The sequence below is a fragment of the Podarcis muralis genome, chromosome 3 (genome assembly GCF_964188315.1).
Source record: "Podarcis muralis chromosome 3, rPodMur119.hap1.1, whole genome shotgun sequence".
In the NCBI taxonomy this organism is placed as follows: domain Eukaryota; kingdom Metazoa; phylum Chordata; class Lepidosauria; order Squamata; family Lacertidae; genus Podarcis; species Podarcis muralis.
Window position 1 is genome coordinate 31,029,813 of NC_135657.1, and position 17,740 is coordinate 31,047,552.

At 43.9% G+C, this 17,740-nt stretch overlaps 1 protein-coding gene across 2 annotated transcripts in view; it reads left to right on the forward strand.

Annotated features, from left to right (window-relative positions):
• Positions 1 to 9,734: 9,734 nt before the first annotated feature.
• Positions 9,735 to 17,740, forward strand: part of CNIH3 (cornichon family AMPA receptor auxiliary protein 3) — a 59,889-nt gene continuing 51,883 nt past the window's right edge. For both annotated transcript variants that reach the window (XM_028724536.2, XM_028724537.2), the window contains exon 1: positions 9,735 to 10,801. In XM_028724536.2, coding sequence (XP_028580369.2) covers positions 10,721 to 10,801 — 81 coding nt within the window. In that variant the 5' untranslated portion in view covers positions 9,735 to 10,720. The remainder of the gene's footprint in view (positions 10,802 to 17,740) is intronic.

The window sequence follows — 17,740 nt, forward strand, 5'->3', positions numbered from 1 at the left end:
ACATCCTCCCCCTTTCTGTGAACATCACTGGGCAGCGTGTTCGTACAATATCAGTACAAACCCAACTTTTGCACATAGGTACAGTGTTGATCCCTTGATACAATCTTGGACAATACATCAGCAGGAATTTCATTACCTGGCATATAGGACACCGTTACGAGTCCCTTCTGAATACATTCCCTAGCATGCTGCAACTTTAATTGCAAGTGCTTCGTGCTTTGATTACAACCTTCAGACTTCAGCAAAGCCAAACATGCTTTGTTGTCCTGGTAAACCTGGATTGGACATTTGACAGGAATTTTCATATCTTTGCACAATTGTATCAACCATTCACAATCCTTAAGTGAATAAGACAGTGCATTCAGTTCAGCTTCACAAGTACTTAAGCTAACTGTTGTTTGCTTCTTGCATGACCAATCAAACAGACCCTGATTGTACATGTAGCAAACTCCAGACGTACTTTTCCTGTCTGCAGTGTCACTTCCAAAACTTGCATCTGCAAATATTTCAAGACCACCAGACTTCTGATTGTTAAATCTCAGTCTGTAATGCATAGTGCCTTTCAAATACCGCGCTATGCGTTTCAGAGCTTTCCAATCCTTGACACTAGGATTGTTGACTTGTCTGCTTAGCAAATTACAGCTAACAGCAATGTTTGGTCTTGAACATCTGGCAATGAAGTTTAGCTTGCCTAGCACACTTCTGTACAGTGTAGTGTCAGAAAATGCTTCTTCAGTGTCATCTACCTGATAACCTGTTGTCATCGGTGTGTCTACAGGGTTAGCATCCATCAGGTTTAGTTTGCTTAACACATCAGCAATTTTCCGTGACTGGTGTACTAGAATGTTACCATCTTGATCTCTCTCTATTTCAAGAGATAGGTAGTTGTTTACCTCACCAAGATCTTTCATGTCAAAGTGCTCTTTCAGTTGAGCTAGGGCGATATTGTACAATGCGACATCTTTCCAAAAGAATAATAAATCATCAACATAAAACAAACAGTACAGTTTCTTTTGCCCCTCCTCTTTGACAAATACACTTGGATCAGCTTTCCCTTGCTGAAAACCTAGAGAAAACAATACTTCAGTGAGTTTTGTGTGCCAACACCGTGCACTTTGTTTGAGACCATAAAGGGATTTCTTCAGAGCACAAACAAATCCCTGTTTTACCTGTACGCCATCAGGTGGAAGCATATAAAGTGATTCATCTAGAGATCCGTACAGAAAAGCTGTATTAATATCATGGTGACTAATGTGTAGATTTTGCTCTGCAGCTAGCTTGAGCATAAGCCTAATGCTTTCATACCTCACTGTGGGTGAGTAGGTCTCGTGATAGTCTTCACCTGGTACCTGTGCAAAACCTCTGGCTACCAATCTGGCTTTGTGTCTGACTATCTTGTCATTTTGATCAGTCTTCGCTTTGAAGACCCATTTGCTTCCAAGCAGTTTCATTCCTGGAACTACTGGAACTAGTTCCCATGTTTTGTTCCTTTCCAAGGAATCAAGCTCAGCCTTCATGGCATTTAACCATGGCTCAGCTTCCTTTGAATCCAAACCCTGGATTTCTTGGAAACTTGAAGGTTCAAATACCTTCTTGGAGCTTTTAACAGCTGTTACTGCTATCGTAGCAAACTCACCAGCAAATCTCTTTGGAGGTTTGCCTTTTGTGGCTCTCTGTGACCTACGAATTAGCCTTAAGTCTTCAACACTCTCCTCTTCCTTCTTAGGAGAAAAACGACCTATTGTGAACAATGGTTCCTCCAATTCTTCTCGATCAGAGCTTTCAGAGGGTCGCATAGAGGCTTTCGCACTCTTGAAATCCTCTGAATCACCCGATTCAGTTTCAGATTCAGACTCAGAACCTTCATCAGTGGGTGTGGGTTGTTGTGGTTGCTTTTGACTATCCTCAGTTTCATCACCGTCATCAGGATAACATTGGAAAATTCCCACATTCTCCCCCCACTTTGCATTGTACTCAACACTTCTCGTGAGCTTAATTGACTTAGAGTCAGTCATCATTATTCTGTAAGACCCTTTCTGATAACCTAGAAAGATACCATGCAATCCACGCTTGTCTAACTTGGAATTTTGTGGTGAATGAACCCACATGTCAGAACCAAAAATTTTCATGTGTTTGATGTATGGCTTCTTGCCAAACATCTTCTCATAGGGGGTACAACCAATCGCTGAAGATAACCTGCGATTGTAACTGTAAACAAAACACGAGAGAGATTCGGCCCAATAACTCTCTGGAAGATTGGCATCATGCAGCAAGGTTTTTAACCCTTGAAGCAATGTCTGATTTGCCCGTTCCGCAAGTCCATTCTGCCATGGCGAGCGAGGACTAGACAAATCGTGTTGAATTCCTTTCTCAGTCAGAAAAGCTTCAAACTGCTGAGAAGTGAATTCTCCCCCGCGATCACTGAAAAGAGTCTTTATCTTCTTACCATGCACATTTTCCAACCAAGCACAGAATTCCTTGAACCTAGGAAAAGCCTCTGATTTCTGCTTGAGATTGTACACAAAAATATACCTAGAAAATGCGTCAATGAGAACCATGAAGTACCTATTTCCACCCAAAGAGGGCGATAGTGGTCCAACCAAATCAGCATGAACAATTTGGTATGGTTCCGTAGCTTGCCTACTAGACACCTTACCTTTCGCAGCCATTTTCACCTTGTTTGCTGCGCATGCTTTGCACTTCATGTGGTACTTGCAGGGTTTAATAGTCATACCTTCAACCAAGGCAGGCATTTTAGATACTGCCTCAAAATGCAAATGACCAAATTTTCGATGAAAATCATGAATACATTCTGCATGCAAACTTTTGTTAGAACCTGCAATGCAACAAGTGTCATCCTGCACAACATCATCATAATACAAAACAAACAAACGATCAACATATTCAGCATGCAATTCATAGTCATTTTTCTTTGTGATGATGCACTTCTTGTTCTTAAAGGACACGTCAATGTTCCGCTCATTCAGCTGTCCAACGCTGAGCAAATTATGTTTGGCGTCTGGCACGTAAAGGACATTCTGTATCGATAAGTCCAAACTGTGAAGAACAACAGTTCCGTAGCCTTTACTGGGAATAGTGTGGTCATCCGCCTGGTGAATCGCACCTTCCTGCGGTGTAAAAGACACAAACAGTCTCTTGTCGTTGCACATGTGGTGGGTTGCCGCCGAATCAATAACGAAGAAAGATCTAGACGTCTTCTGGACCTCTGCAACCTTTGGAGTGAAGCGTGAAACCATAGCCTTGTGCTGCGTTGTCCTAGACACCGGACCTTTGCCTTTGCCTCGGCCTTTTCCGCGCGATGAGCTTTCGCTGCGCTGCTCTGTCTTGGCCTTGGGATATCTGCATTCCCTCTTCATATGGCCTAGACGTCCACACGAGTAGCATTTCACTGCCTTCAAAGCTTTGGCGCCATCTGGTGGTTCCACTGCACTATGGGATGACGTCTGTGAAGACTCCCCCTTGCCCATGCAGCTAGCACCCCGGCGATCTGCTTCATTTAAAACCACGGCAGTAACAAAGTCCACTGTCAGCTGAGCTGTTGGCTGCACAGCAATCTGGGTTGCAACAGACTCCCAACCTGAACCCAAAGATTGTAGTATCATGAAAGAATACACAGCCTCTGGAAAGTTGAGTCCTCTCTGTTGCAGCTCATGTCTCAGATTTTGCATTTCCATCAGATGTAAACGCACATCTCCACCTTCAGCAAGAGCCATATTATGCAGCTTGTTGAAGTAAAACATAGTAGATCCAGCTTCTGTCCTTAAATGAGCCTCTCTCAAAGAATCCCAAATTTCTCTGGCTGAGGTCTTATCACGCAATAGACAGAGCTCTTCTGGGGATACTATCAATGTAAGTGCTCCCCGTGCTTTGGAATCCTTAGCTTTCCATGCATCTGTAACTGGAGCTGGGGGGGTTTCTGTAATCACCTCAAACAAACCCTCTTTCCGCAGAATTGCCTCTGCATACAAAACCCAGTCCGCATAGTTTTTCTTGTTGAGCTTAGGAATCCCACAAGCATCCTGAAGGGCCATCATGACTCTGGCATTAGCCTTCAGCGTTATATATGCTGCTTTAAATCTTGCTGCGTCACTGCTGCAGCTGCTTCATTCCAAAAGCGCACTTAAAAGTTACTTTCGATTTCCCCAGCATAGTTGCTTGTGCCTGGGAGCCTTTTGCGTATTCCCGGCAAAACGGCTTTAAAAGTTCAAAGTCCAGCCATAAAGCCATTAACTAGAAGCTGGCAGTCTGCCCGGAGCAGTAGTACATACCTCATCAATCATGTTTACGCGCAGAGCAGATTCCTATCCGATCCGTCCCTCTGCATTCCGATCCTTTGCCGGCACTCCGACTCGACTTCTGGGCCCATAACCACGTGTTGGTGTAAAGCAGAGTTCCGTGCCCAGCGGAAGGATGAGGAGTACGTACTACATACTCTATATTGCTTTATTTACAGTTCAAAGCAGATATATTACAGAAAAACATCTTGCCTCTGCCGGAGCAGAAAATGCATCCTCTCTCCTCGACAGCTTGGAGAGAAACACCCAGTGAAAAACAGGAAACCAGTGTACGTCACATCCAGTCTCCCTTTCCCGTGAGAAACTCCAACAGTACAGACTGTGGAATGTAAACACCTGTCTCGTGACAAGCCCTTTCGCTGCACAGTGAAGGAAAGCAGAAACCAACAGGGCTTGCCGATCAGAAGGTCGGTGATTTGAATCCCTGCAATGAAGTGAGCTCCCGTTGCTCTGTCCCAACTCTTGCCAACCTAGCAGTTCGAAAGCACGTCAATGCAAGTAGATAAATAGGTACTGCTGTGGCAGGAAGGTAAATGGTGTTTCCGTGCGGTCTGGTTTCCATCATGGTGTTCCATTGCACCAAAAGCTGTTTAGTCATGCTGGCCACAGGACCCGGAAAGCTGTCTGTGGACAAACACCGGCCGGCTCCCTCGGCCTGAAAATGAGATGAACGGTGCAACCGCATAGTCACCTTTGACTGGACTTAACCGTCCAGGGGTCCTGTACCTTTACCTGAAGGTGTGTCTCCATCCACATTGTTCAGCCCAGACACTGAAGTCCAGCTCCGAGGGCCTTCTGGTGGTTCCCTCACTGTGAGAAGTGAAGTTACAGGGAACCAGGCAGAGTGACTTCTCGGAAGTGGCGCCCGCCCTGTGGGACAACCTCCCAGCAGATGTCATGGAGATAAATGACATGACTTTTAGAAGACACCTGAAGGCTGCCCTGTTCAGGGAAGTTTTCAATGGTTCTTTTATTGTGTTTTTAATATTTTGTTGGGAGCCACCCAGAGTGGCTGGGGCAACCCAGTCAGTTGGGCAGGGTACAAATAAAACAACAACAACAACTGAGATGACTTGGGAGAAGAGCGGGTGTTTTTTTAAGGACTTGAGGTGTCTTCAGTTGTATTGTGAGGTCACTGATGGTACTCAGCCATGGAAGGTGTCCCTGCAGTCTAGCACAGTAAAGCACATTCAGCCATTTAACTCTGCTGGTGAGGTAGAAGAAAAGCAGGGCATGTGACAATGGGTGGCAGTAGCTGCCAGTATGTTGCTGGGCACTACAGTAGTCCTATTTGAGCAGAGCAGCAAGAATTCTAAATTTCAGCAGTGGCTCACTAAAAAGTTTCATTTCTGTTGCAGGAAACACACAGCATTGCAAACATATCCTGGGCAAGGAAAATGATTAGTTATATCACTGGAACTTGTTCAGTTTTGAAGGACGTTGACTCAAGAACATGTTGACTCTGACAAAAGTACATCAACTTATGAAAGGTTGGGGAAAAGGAAATAGGAATCAGATACTTATTGGATACTTGCAGAAATAACAAAAATACTTGCAGAAATAACAAAAAAACTATTTAAAAATATCTCTCATGGTCAATGTAAACCAATAAATGTACAGAAAGAGAACCTACACAATTGACACTGACATAAAAACCCCACGTACGTACCAAGTTGACAAAACAACAAGAGTTTACCTCCCACCCTCCACTCCTGCCTTTGGATATCATATTGCTTTACATTTTACTTTGAACGTAACCAAAAGATTATAACCTGATCAAGAAAAAAAATGAGAGACATTGCACGTTCTTTGTAGTTCATGAAAATCTTTAATAATTTTTTTTAAAGCATTGTTGGGTATTTCAACTTTCAAATAGAAGAGGAATAATAATAATAATAATAATAATAATAATAATAATAATAATACAAGAATTGTTGGGTATATTCAGCGGGGACAACCAAGGCTTATTTTATAAGCATTTAATTGGTTACTGGCAGCAAGAATATTGATAGCTAAAAACTGTAAAGTTCAAAAACTGAGAGACTTTTGTAGCAGACTGGTGGCCATTCATCTAGCACATGAACAAAGACTACAGGACAAACTGTGCCTGCCATATTCCATAATATATGGTTGGGTTGACATTTTCCTTTCTATTGATATTAGCAGCTTTCAGTCTCTTTCCACTTCAGTGCTTGTATGAAATTTGCTATTATTGTCTACATCTGAACTATGCCTTCAGGTTGGGGAAAAGCAGGGTGAGGGGGATGTTAAGTTTGTCTTCTTTTCAACAAAACTGCTTCTGGCACAACAAAACACTGTGACGGAACCCAGAGTGCACGCAAACACCATTTACCTTCCTGCCACAGCAGTACCTATTTATCTATTTGCACTGGAATGCTTTTGAACTGCTAGGTTGGCAGGAGCTGGGACAGAGCAATGGGAGCTCACTCCGCTGCGGGGATTCAAACTGCCGACCTTCTGATCAGCAAGCCCCAGAGGGTCTGTGATTTGGACCACCGTGTCACCCATGGAATAGGGATGACCATATTAAGGGTCTGCAATAATTCTAATACAGTAGTATTGTGAGCAGTTAACAAAGGATATGGTTTTTCTTCTATTTTTTTAGCAAAGACATTTATGCTGGTTCCTCCATCACCACATCCCTACTGCAATGTAGTCCTCTGCAGTTCACAGGTCAATAACGTAAAGCAGGCATAGGCAAACTCGGCCCTCCAGGTGTTTTGGGACTACAACTCCCATGATCCCTAGCTAACAGGACCAGTGGTCAGGGATGATGGGAACGGCAGTCCCAAAACATCTAGAGGGCCAAGTTCGCCTATGCCTGACGTAAAGCATAACTCTGTCCTGCCATTTTGTGTTTGCTTTTAGGTACAAAATGGTGGCCTTCTGTTCGGTGGCTGTTCTTGCTGGGAATTCAGAAAGGTCAACCCAGGAAACTGAAATGTAAGGGAGGGGTTTGGAAATCTAGTTACTTGTCCCCAATTTCCTGTTTCTTTTCCCCCACTAACAGCGTTCAGTCACTGACTTGGACACTCCTGCACTTCTGGTTGGCTAGAACATTGGATGGGTGAGTTAAAATAGTGTATGCAGGTGAAGCAGAGCAAGCAGAGGAAAGAGAGATATACAAATCAGAAGAAGGAAGTTACAAAAGTGAACTAAAACAAGAAGCAAGAAGGCTGGAAGCAGAGCTGTCAGTGAGCTGAAAGAAAGGAATTGCCAGAACTTTATTGCTAGGTTTGGGGGGAATATTTTGGGGAGAGCCAGAGCTTAGTAACTGAGCACCCGCTTTGCATGCAGAAAGTCCCAGGTTTGATCCCATGCATTTCCAGGTAAGGATGGGAAAGACCCGTGTCTGAAACCCGGGGGAGCCACTACCAGCCAGTGTCTACAATATTGGGATGGATGGCCCAATGGTCTGACTCAGTGTAAGGCAGCTTCCTGTATGTTATGTCTTGGCTAAAGTAGAGAAATGGTAGACATATATCAGTAATGATTACATTAATATAATGAATAAGGTTTAGATGGGTGCATTCCCCAACATATGTTATTTTCTTAATAGCTGTTATGGCTAACTATTAAGCTCTTCTGAAATCTGTTTCCTCCCCTACAAATATTACACTAACTGTGTATATATCCCCTATAAATATTACACTAACTTTTTCAAAACTATTAGTAAAAGAAACCCCTACCTTTTAAATTTGGTCTGATCTTATAATTTTCACCCCAGGCCTAGAGAGAGCCCTCTTGGTCAGTAAAGGAAGTCTGTAAAAGATAAAGCTGTCATGGAGAATAAAGTGCAGTTCAGCAGAGGCAGGCTGGAAAAATAAAGACAACCACTTTGCTGTGGGGAGGACCACAGGAAATTAAGGGTCAATCAGGGGCTAAGGACATGTACATCTTAGGGTATTGAAATGCAGCAAGGGCGTCCCGGCCCCCCGCTGCTGTGTTTCAAGTCGCATTTCATATACCGTATATAATTTTAATTAAATTTTCTGTTTTACAATTTAAAGTAGTCATTTTTACATCCTTAAGATATCAATGACTTCCCTTCTTCTCTTTCCATGGTTCATTTTATATATCATAAATCCCTGCATATTTTACAGAAACTATACCATTCAGTATTCCATTATTACATCCATCGTAACTTATTTACACTGTTGAATTTATCTTAATGCTGCCAGCATTTTCAGCTGTACACAGTGATTTCCCATATAGTCAATAAACATTTTCCAATCTTCTCTAAATGTATGTTCTTATTGTTCTTCCAAGTCCCTTTTTATGTTGCTGTTCACACCAGAGAGGGGGTGGAGATGCCTTCCCCAGATGCCCATTACCCAATTTGTTTCCCCTCACTGACCTCCAATTCACTGAAGTTGTCTTCTGCACATGTACAACGGCTGCCTGAAATGTATGCACCTCACCTTGACCATCGCTTCGATTTTCTAAACACCTGGAAGCTAGTTTAAGGGAAAGAGCATTTCTCAAGAAGCTGCAGGATACCTATGGATTGTGGCTAATGTTGTGTGTATTTGGTTTCAGACTGCAATGGTGGTGGAGTAAGCAGTAATGTGCACACAGCCCACCGTAATTTAGCTGATTTGTTACCTTTTCCTCTCTCCCAGGTTGTAGGCTCCAGTGCACACAGTCATGGGTATAAATAAGTTTTTCCTTTTGCAGTGTAGCCTGACAGTTCTGGGTAGCTGGAGAGAAGTAATTCACAAGTGCACATCATATACTACCTTAAATCTCTGCCACATCATCTAGTTGCCTTTCCCGATTCCCCAGTTCCAACAGTTTGCGGTGGAAGGGAGATGGGGCAACCTTTAGCCCTCCAGATAAAAGCTACCTTATATTGAATGAGGCTATTGCACCACCTAGCTCAGTATTGACTACACTGACTGGCAGCAGCTCTCCCAGATTTCAGACATGTAGTCTTTCCCAGTTCTACTTGGAGATGCTAGGATTGAATCTGGGGCTTTTGCAGGCAAAGCAGAACCACTGAGCTGCCACATCCCCCCAACTCCCACCAGCCCCTGCCGGCATGGCCAGTGGTCGTGGATGGTGAGAACTGTAGTCCAACAACATTTGCAGGACCACAGATTTTCTCCCGGTACTCTCATGGGCTTTGAAGTTGCAATGTGTCCACCCCCCCATGCCACCTTTCTCAAATGAAGCCTGGGGTGAGTTGCGCGGGTGGGAAATGTGGGGTTTTCAGCCACAGATGTATGGACGGCGAAGGCGATTTGGCACTGTCCACCACCACCACGACGTCAGCTGGGCACAGACCAGCAGTGGGGCACCGGGAGGCGACCAGAAAGAGGACTTGCCTGGGCGGCCACGTGGTTTCCTCGGGGCTTTCGACAACTCGGGCGTGCATGTGTGTGTGTGTGTGTGTGTGTGTGTGTGTGTGTGCGCGCACAAGTTGGAGGGGGAAGGCGAGGAGGAAGCTGCGATGCGGGAGGAGCCCACAGAAAGTCCCCTCCTCGCCGGCTCGTTTGTGCTGCTGGAGGCGCGAGGCAGGAGCGAGATCCGTATGTATGAGTGTGTGAGAGAGAGTCCAAGATCCTTGTATCCAGAAGCAGCAGCAGCAGCAGCAGGTGGACTCTCTTTATTCCCCCCTTCAAGACAAGCAGCTGCTGCAGCCGGGGCTCTTCCACCCCCGTCGACTATGGAGAGAAGGCGGCGGGGATGCGACTGAATCTTTGCTGCGGGTCTGAGGAACAAAGGAACTCCTGCTGAAGGAGGAAAAGAAGCGAGGGAGCCCCAGGCGCGTTGCTTCCCCGCCACAGAGCCGCTTCCAGGCAGAAAGAGAGAGAGAGAGAGAGAGAGAGAGAGAGAGAGAGAGAAACCCATCTCTTTAGCGCGAGAACCAAGATCGAGGGAGGCTTCCATCCCGCTCCCTTTCTGTCCAGATCCTTTATTTTATGGGCGCAGCGAAACCCGGAGCTCCGAAGAAATCCCCCTCCACTAACCATGGCACTTTCCGGGGTGCGCCGGGAACTTGGGCTTGGGATCCCCGGGGTGCTCGCCGCTTGCCGGACCTCCTTTTTTCGGCACCTTCTCTTCATCCGGAATGACTTTTCCGCCTAGCCCACTTTGACTCGAGTTTGTGTGTGTGTGAGAGAAACGGGGCACTTGCGCTCTCCGCCTTCCCGGGAGCCGGCGAGCTTTTTCCAGCCATCCTGCAGGTTTCAAAAGCTGCTCCCCTCCTGGATGCCTGCTGAGGGGCTGGTTTCCCGCGCAGGGTGGGAGTTTTCTGAAGTGAGCTTGTGGCGGCCTCCCGAGAGGAAGGAGCTCTTCCCGCCTCGAGTTCCCCAGGAGGCGCCTTCCTGCCCGGGCTGAGTGCATGCGCGCCAGTCCCACCAGGCTCCTCTGCTCCCGCCATGGCCTTCACGTTTGCTGCCTTTTGCTACATGCTCTCCTTGGTCCTGTGTGCCGCCCTCATCTTCTTCGCTATTTGGCATGTGAGTAGCTCTTTCCCGCAAATCCTCCCCCTACTCTCTCTCTCTCTCTCTCTCACACACACACACACACAAATTCCACTTTCCACCATTTCCAGTCACCTCTTCTCTTTAAACAACCTTACATTTGAAGCAAATTCTTCCATAGCTGTCAACTTTCCCCTTTTCTTGCGAGGAATCCTATTCGGAATAAGGGAGTTTCCCTTTTGAAAAAGGGAAACGTTGACAGCTATGAATTCTTCTCCTCAAAGAATTCAGGGCATTGCCGTTTACCCTTCGCAGAGTTTCAGTTCCTAGCAACCCTTAGCAAACTACAGCGCCCAGAGTTCTTCGAGGGACGAAAATGTGCTCCAGATGAGTTTTGAAGGTATGCTGCACATGCAAGCCTTATTTTTGTTCCTCATAGATAGTTCGCACTTGTGTCAACCTGGTGCTTCCAGCATCTGGAAATCCCATCTCCCATCAGCCCTGGCCAATGTTGCCAATGGCCAGGGGCGATGGAAGTTGTAGTCCAAAAATTTCCAGAAGAAGGCTGGTTTGTGCAAGACATGCTTATCCCTTCATGACTGGAACATCTGGGAGAGCAAAGGCTACAGCTTTTAACATCACCTCATGGGCAATGCTTTTCAATGGGGACAACTGACCCATCCAGGTGCTGGTTGTCAGGGGTGTACAGAAGCTCCCGCCCCCCATTTCCAGTGACTGGATGCAAGGGGTAGTGGAATTACACAGGCTAGCTGCATCTCCAAATGCAGTGCAGTTCCCAAGCATGTCCCAGACCACTTGAACATTGGTGATGGCCTTGGTTAAGGTTACCAGACGTCTCCGTTTCCCGGGCACAGTCCCCGGATTTACAAATCAGTCCCCTGACAAAATCCTATCATTCCTACTGAAGTTGAAAAGTGTCCCCGGATTCATTGAAAAAAATCTGGTAACCTTAGTCTTGGTGGACCACTTAATGATTTTTCTGCCTTCTGTAGCAATTGTAATGTGCTATTCTAGATACTGAATGATATACAATATAAGAAATAAAAGAAGCAATTAAAATACAATTAAAGTCAATGTGAATATGTAATGCAGACATGCCATGGACCACCTGAATGATGCTCACGGACCACTGGGTCCAGATCCAGGAAAAAGGCAGGATATAAATAAATATAATAATAACCCTTGCCCTAATGGGTGTTCATTGAGTCAGTATGAAGGTGACTTGCATTTGCACAGATATATGCCCATAGATATCATACGTGAATGGGAATCCTGGCCAGTTACAATTCTGATTTGTATAGAGAGGACCCGTATGCAGCTACCTGTATGTATATGCATGTCTTTCACACTGGCGCTAGAAGTACAGCTGACAGGAAATGTGGCAAACGTGTGTCGGTGTAGCTACCAGGTGTAACCTTGTTGCACCCCACCTTCATGATTTGAATCTGAACACTTATTGTCACTAATCAGGTGTAGACAAATTAAGTGATCTTATTTGTGAACGACACATTTATCAGGTTTATTTTCAGCCCCTGCCTCATGAGTTCGGCTTTTCCCAGTGGCTAAAAAGTTGTATACTTTGCCAGACAAGTTACTCAGCTACTTGGTAGAAAGTCAAGAGCAGTCCACAAAATATGTCACACATTTGAAAGGAGGTGTGTGGAGGGAGGGTTGGGGAAACAACTTGTCAAATTGCCTTGCTGATAGGATTTTATGATGATCAAGTCAGGAGAGCCATTGTGGTGTAGTTAGGGACTAGGACTGTGAAGATCTGGTTTGAATCCCCACTAAGCCATGAAGTTCACAAGGTGACCTTGGGCAATCCACTATCTCTCAGCCTATCATATTTCACAGGGTATATGTGATGATAATATGGGGAAAAGAAGAGAGTTGCGTATGTTATCCTTGTTCCTTGGAAGAAGGGTCAGATATGAACGTAGCAAATAATAAATGCTACATTCCTCCTCCTTGAAATTTCCACCCACAACGTGGGCTTTCCTCTTGTTGTACTAAGCATCAGATACTAGTAGTATTCATTAGCAATCTTCACTTGATATCACCTGCAGCTCCTTCTCTGTGCCAGAGTGTGCTATAGTCAAATGGATACTCTAGACAAGATTCAGAAAAACTAGACATAAGTGTTCAATGGTAACAAAACAAAATTAGACAAGGTATGTTTTGTTCAGACTGGTTTTCAGCCTGCTCCTCCATCTGGAAAACCATCTTTTTATATAGCTGATTCATGGGTAGTTAAATTAGATTTTTAAAAAATGTTTTGGGAAATAGTTATCTTTATCAAGCAGATTCACTCGGATAAGTACCACCTTCTCAAATCCAGGGGTGGGGATGCATAATATTTCCTGAATGTAAGGACCCAAATTTGTTAGGGTGCTTGTTTTCACAACCAGGACATAAAAACCCTTATCCACCATCTGAAAACATAGCTATGTACTTATTCAAAACATGTTGTTCTTGATTGTCAGGTAATCAGAAATTTGCTCTTGGGAATCTTCTACCTGAAAGCACAGATGCATAGATGCCACCTTTTGATGGGATGCTGTTCTTGAGGTCCAGGCCTTCAGAATATCCTCTTGCCTATAAGGGATGAAGTAGATGAGTCCTTGGAGATCCATAATTGCATCTCTTGTCTCTTTTAATTTCTTTCAACAGCAGCCCTAATGAGGGAAGTATCAGCTGGAGGGGGGAATTTAGATGAGCAAAATGACGGGCAGGAGGATTAAGTCCCATCCCTCAACACTGTCATCCTGATCTAATCCCCCCTGGCTTCTTTTGGAATAAATTAAAAAGAGATGGAAGATCGAATCACAGAACTCTAAAGTCTTGTCAGGTTGGGCCCTCAGAGTCTGCTATCTAAAGACACAGGTATCAACATTTGATGGAAGTACTGTTTTTGATTGGTCATCAGAAATTCTTGCCCATCAGAATCTCCTATCTAAACAGCTATCTATTTATCATAAATAAGATGAGATGCTTTTTAAAAATAGCACTTCTAAATATATATTTCTCTCAATACACTTAGTACATTAGTCACTCATACAGAGCTCTACAGGTTTGGCTGGCATCGGTAGCCAAAGATGTGGCTGTTAAGCCCTTACTTACCCTTCCCGGGTCATTGACCTTGCATTGCACCTCTTAAAGGGCAGTCCCCTGCTCCCCTCTGTTTGGCACAGGAAAGAATAGCCAGGTTGTTGATTTAGCTGCTCTATTGGCAACACAGATCCCAAAGTTGCTTTTGTTAGCTACTTTGAACATACCTGCTTGAGAAGGAAAGTGTGGGTTATAAATGTTGCAATGAATGAATGAATAGATAAAATAAGTCCTCTGGCCTTCCTTCCTACCTTGAAGCTGGGGAGGGGGATGGAATCACTGCAAATGTGTTGGGGTGATCCCTGCCTACTGCTACAGCTCCAAGGAAGGCTATTGGCTTCTCCTGATCAGCAGAGGGTGTCATTACATTCACCATAGTGAATGGAAGTCTGTTCCTTGATTGCCTGCCACATTGCTGTCATTTGCAGTACTGAATGAATCATTGAACAACAAAAAAAGCAAAGTAATATCCATTGGGGTTAATAAAACAACATGGACAATGTTATTTTATTTAGTTATTGGTCTGAAATGTGACCCCACAATGCCTCTCTAATTGCATTGATATGGATTGTAGTTATTTACTCATGAGGCAATCTGCACATGGTCAGATGGTTTGATATTTCCACCCATGGTCAAGTGTTGTTCACATTTACAGGATTGTGCCACAGCATTTAAGTAAGGTTCTGATGCCATGCTTTGATGAACCTTGGCTCAAGTGAAATCTCTTTATATATTCACATGACTCAATTTTATGGGAAATTCTGGTTCCATTTGGTAAGTGGCTTACGCGAAAATGCTTGTCATGGAGTTTATGGAGTGAGAAAGTGCGTGTTTGTGTTAGTGAGGAAACCATGGCATTCCGTACTTCTTCTAGGTTTTTTTAATGGGGGTGGTCAGCTATTTTCCTGATTTGGTAGTGGTCTGCTTGCTATTTTCCTTCTTGTGTGCTAGATCAGGGTAGATCGACATGTTTGGGGGGCCCTTGACATGTTGGACTGCACCCTTGCTAGTTGGTCATGCTTGCTGGGGCTGATGGGAGCTGAGTCCAGCAACATCTGGAGGGCACCATGCTAGCTGCCCCTGCGCTACACAGAGAACATATTGGTAGTTAAGTTTAATACGCTCTGCTTAGGACCTGTGTATTCTTTCATATAAGAGTTTATTGTGTCTTGGTTGTCAGACACTATGCCCCAAGAAACCTGGGTACCTGTGTTAAGGGAATTTTGACAAAGGTAGAAGATTCTGATAAGTATGAGCTGTTGTTGGCTTGGTTGGCAAAAGCAGGACAATCAAATATTGGTATTCATGTAGAAGATTGACTAGTGTTTGTCTTTGACTCAACCTAGAGAAGAATATACTCATATTTTACATTTTAATGTATTTTTATTTACATCAGTAAATACAGATATAGTAGTTATGCAAAGCTTTGGTGTCTGGGCTGGATGAAATAGTCCATGCCTACTAGATGCTGAATGTACATCTTTGTCGTTATTAGATATCCACAGCAACATGTGTCAGCGAAATGCCCATATCATGCCAGACAGAAGTTTGCTGCCGCTGTGTGTTTCTGCTATGTATGGACTGCATTCTATGCCATTAGGAACACTGTCTGTTAGGAGGATTGTATGTATGAGATATAGAATTGTAGAAATGTAGAGTTGGAAGGGACTTCAAGCATCATCTAGCCCAACTCCCTGCAATATAGGAATCTCAACTAAAGCATCTACGACAGATGGCCATCCAAACTCTGCTTAAAAACCTCCAAGGAAAGAGACTCCTCCACCTCCCTAGGGAGTCCATTCCACTGTCAAATAGCTCTTACCGTCAGAAACTTCTTCCTGATTCTGAGTCAGAATCTCTTTTCTCATAAGCTGAAGCCATTGGTTTGGGTTCTACCCTCCAGAGCAGAAGAAAACAAGCTTGCTCCATCTTCCATGTAGCAGCCCGTTAGATATTTGTAATCAAGGAGTAATTTCTCCCACACCCTATGTCCAGGGATTCCAGACTGCAGTGCCCAATAATAATATTCCATGCATTCTTCATCACTTTTAGGCAAAAGGGTCCAAGTTAGAACCAAAGCTCCATAAACACTACAGTTTTGGTACTATCCAACACCATTACAGATTTTTCTCAATAAAATACTTCCTGACAAGTTTTTAGTGTTATTCAGATGTAAAATAGCGCATTACGTTCTGATCATCTTTTCCCCAAGTTGCGATTTGTCCTGTCCACATTTTCTAAAATGCATTGACACTGATTTTCACGTATCTTTCAGCACTTTCACCTTTAAAAGATGAGGATATAAAAGACACACTTACACACCCACTTAATTTCCCCCCCTGTCAAAGCAGCTCAGGGAATTTGAAGGGCAAGAGAGCTCTGACTCCCTCAGCCACTGAGGTTTTCTTTGCAATTAAGCAAGTAACTATAACAACTGCCTGCTTGCAAATGCCACCACAACAGTATCTGTGGAGATGAAAGCAGGAGGCAAAGGAAAAGAAGAGGCACTCAGCACCACGGAGATAGACACTGGGGGTGGAGAAGCTGAAAGAGAAGTGTAAGGCTATGTCTCTGGAAGGCTGTGCTCTTACCACTAGGCACTCGCCTGCCTTGATCTCCACTTCAGTCACATGTCCCTCTCTAAAACACTGTGTACATTTAAAACAACAACAACCCAATGTGTGAGCTGATCTCTCTTGCAAAAACATAGATCATCTTCAAAAACTGTTCTTTTTCAGATTTGATCATCTGTTTAGCTAGGACTTGTTAAAAAGTTTTCGCAGGAAATATGAGAGGTGTGAAATGGAAAACAAATGTGCTACTTCCTGTCCTTATTTGCAGTTGGAATCATTCTGGACTTCATTCTGCAAGACCTCCGGTACCCTCTGCCCCTGCTTCTCACGTGGAGAGTTGTACATATCTCTGTGTATTGTACTTGCTAATACAATGCACTATTTTAAAATACTTTTTAAAGGGGTCTTCTAGCCAAAGGGTTTTTTTTTTAGCACTGGGTGCACAGATTCAAACTACCTAAATGTCCCAAAGCTGTCCCCAGCACAAGAAGCAGAAATGATCAGGACCAGTGCAAGTTCAATAGTCCAAAGAATGTCTTTAGTGCAAAAGCCTTAGTTGGCACCTATTTTTAAAGGTACCTCTTATCTCCACTTCAAGGTTAACACCACCATGTGAAATCAGCCATAGGGAAGCTGCTGAGGGGCACAGCTTCTTAGTCCTTAATCAATAGCAAAGATGAAAGGAACTGAAAATATGATTGCCTAAATCGATGCAACCAGATTGATCCTTTCAGTTTCTTTCTATTGCCAAATTTTCAATTGTGTCTAGCTAACAAAAATATGTTTCAAAACGGATTTTTAAAAATCTCACATGAGCTGCAATTGAGCACAGTGAAGTATGTTTTACTTCAGCTAAAGTGCACACCATTCTTTTCAGTTCTCTTTGCTGACTTCTTAGATATTAAACTGTTTTTAAAGTATGTTGCCATGCAACTGTTTTCACTAGTGCTTTTCAGTGGTAGCTCAGATAACCTCTTAACACAAATAATTTTTAAATTGCTATATACTTTGAAACTCATTGAGTCAAATCTGTTTTGCAATAAAGAATAAAAGAGAAAAACCCTCTTCACTTTAACCAGGATGTCTATAATACAAGCCAATACAGTGGTACCTCGCAAGACGAATGCCTCGCAAGACAAAAAACTCGCTAGACGAAAGGTTTTTCCGTTTGCGAGTTACCTCGCAAGACGAATTTCCCTATGGGCTTGCTTCGCAAGACGAAAACGTCTCGCGACTTTGTTTCCTTTGTCTAAATAATAATTCGCAAGACGAA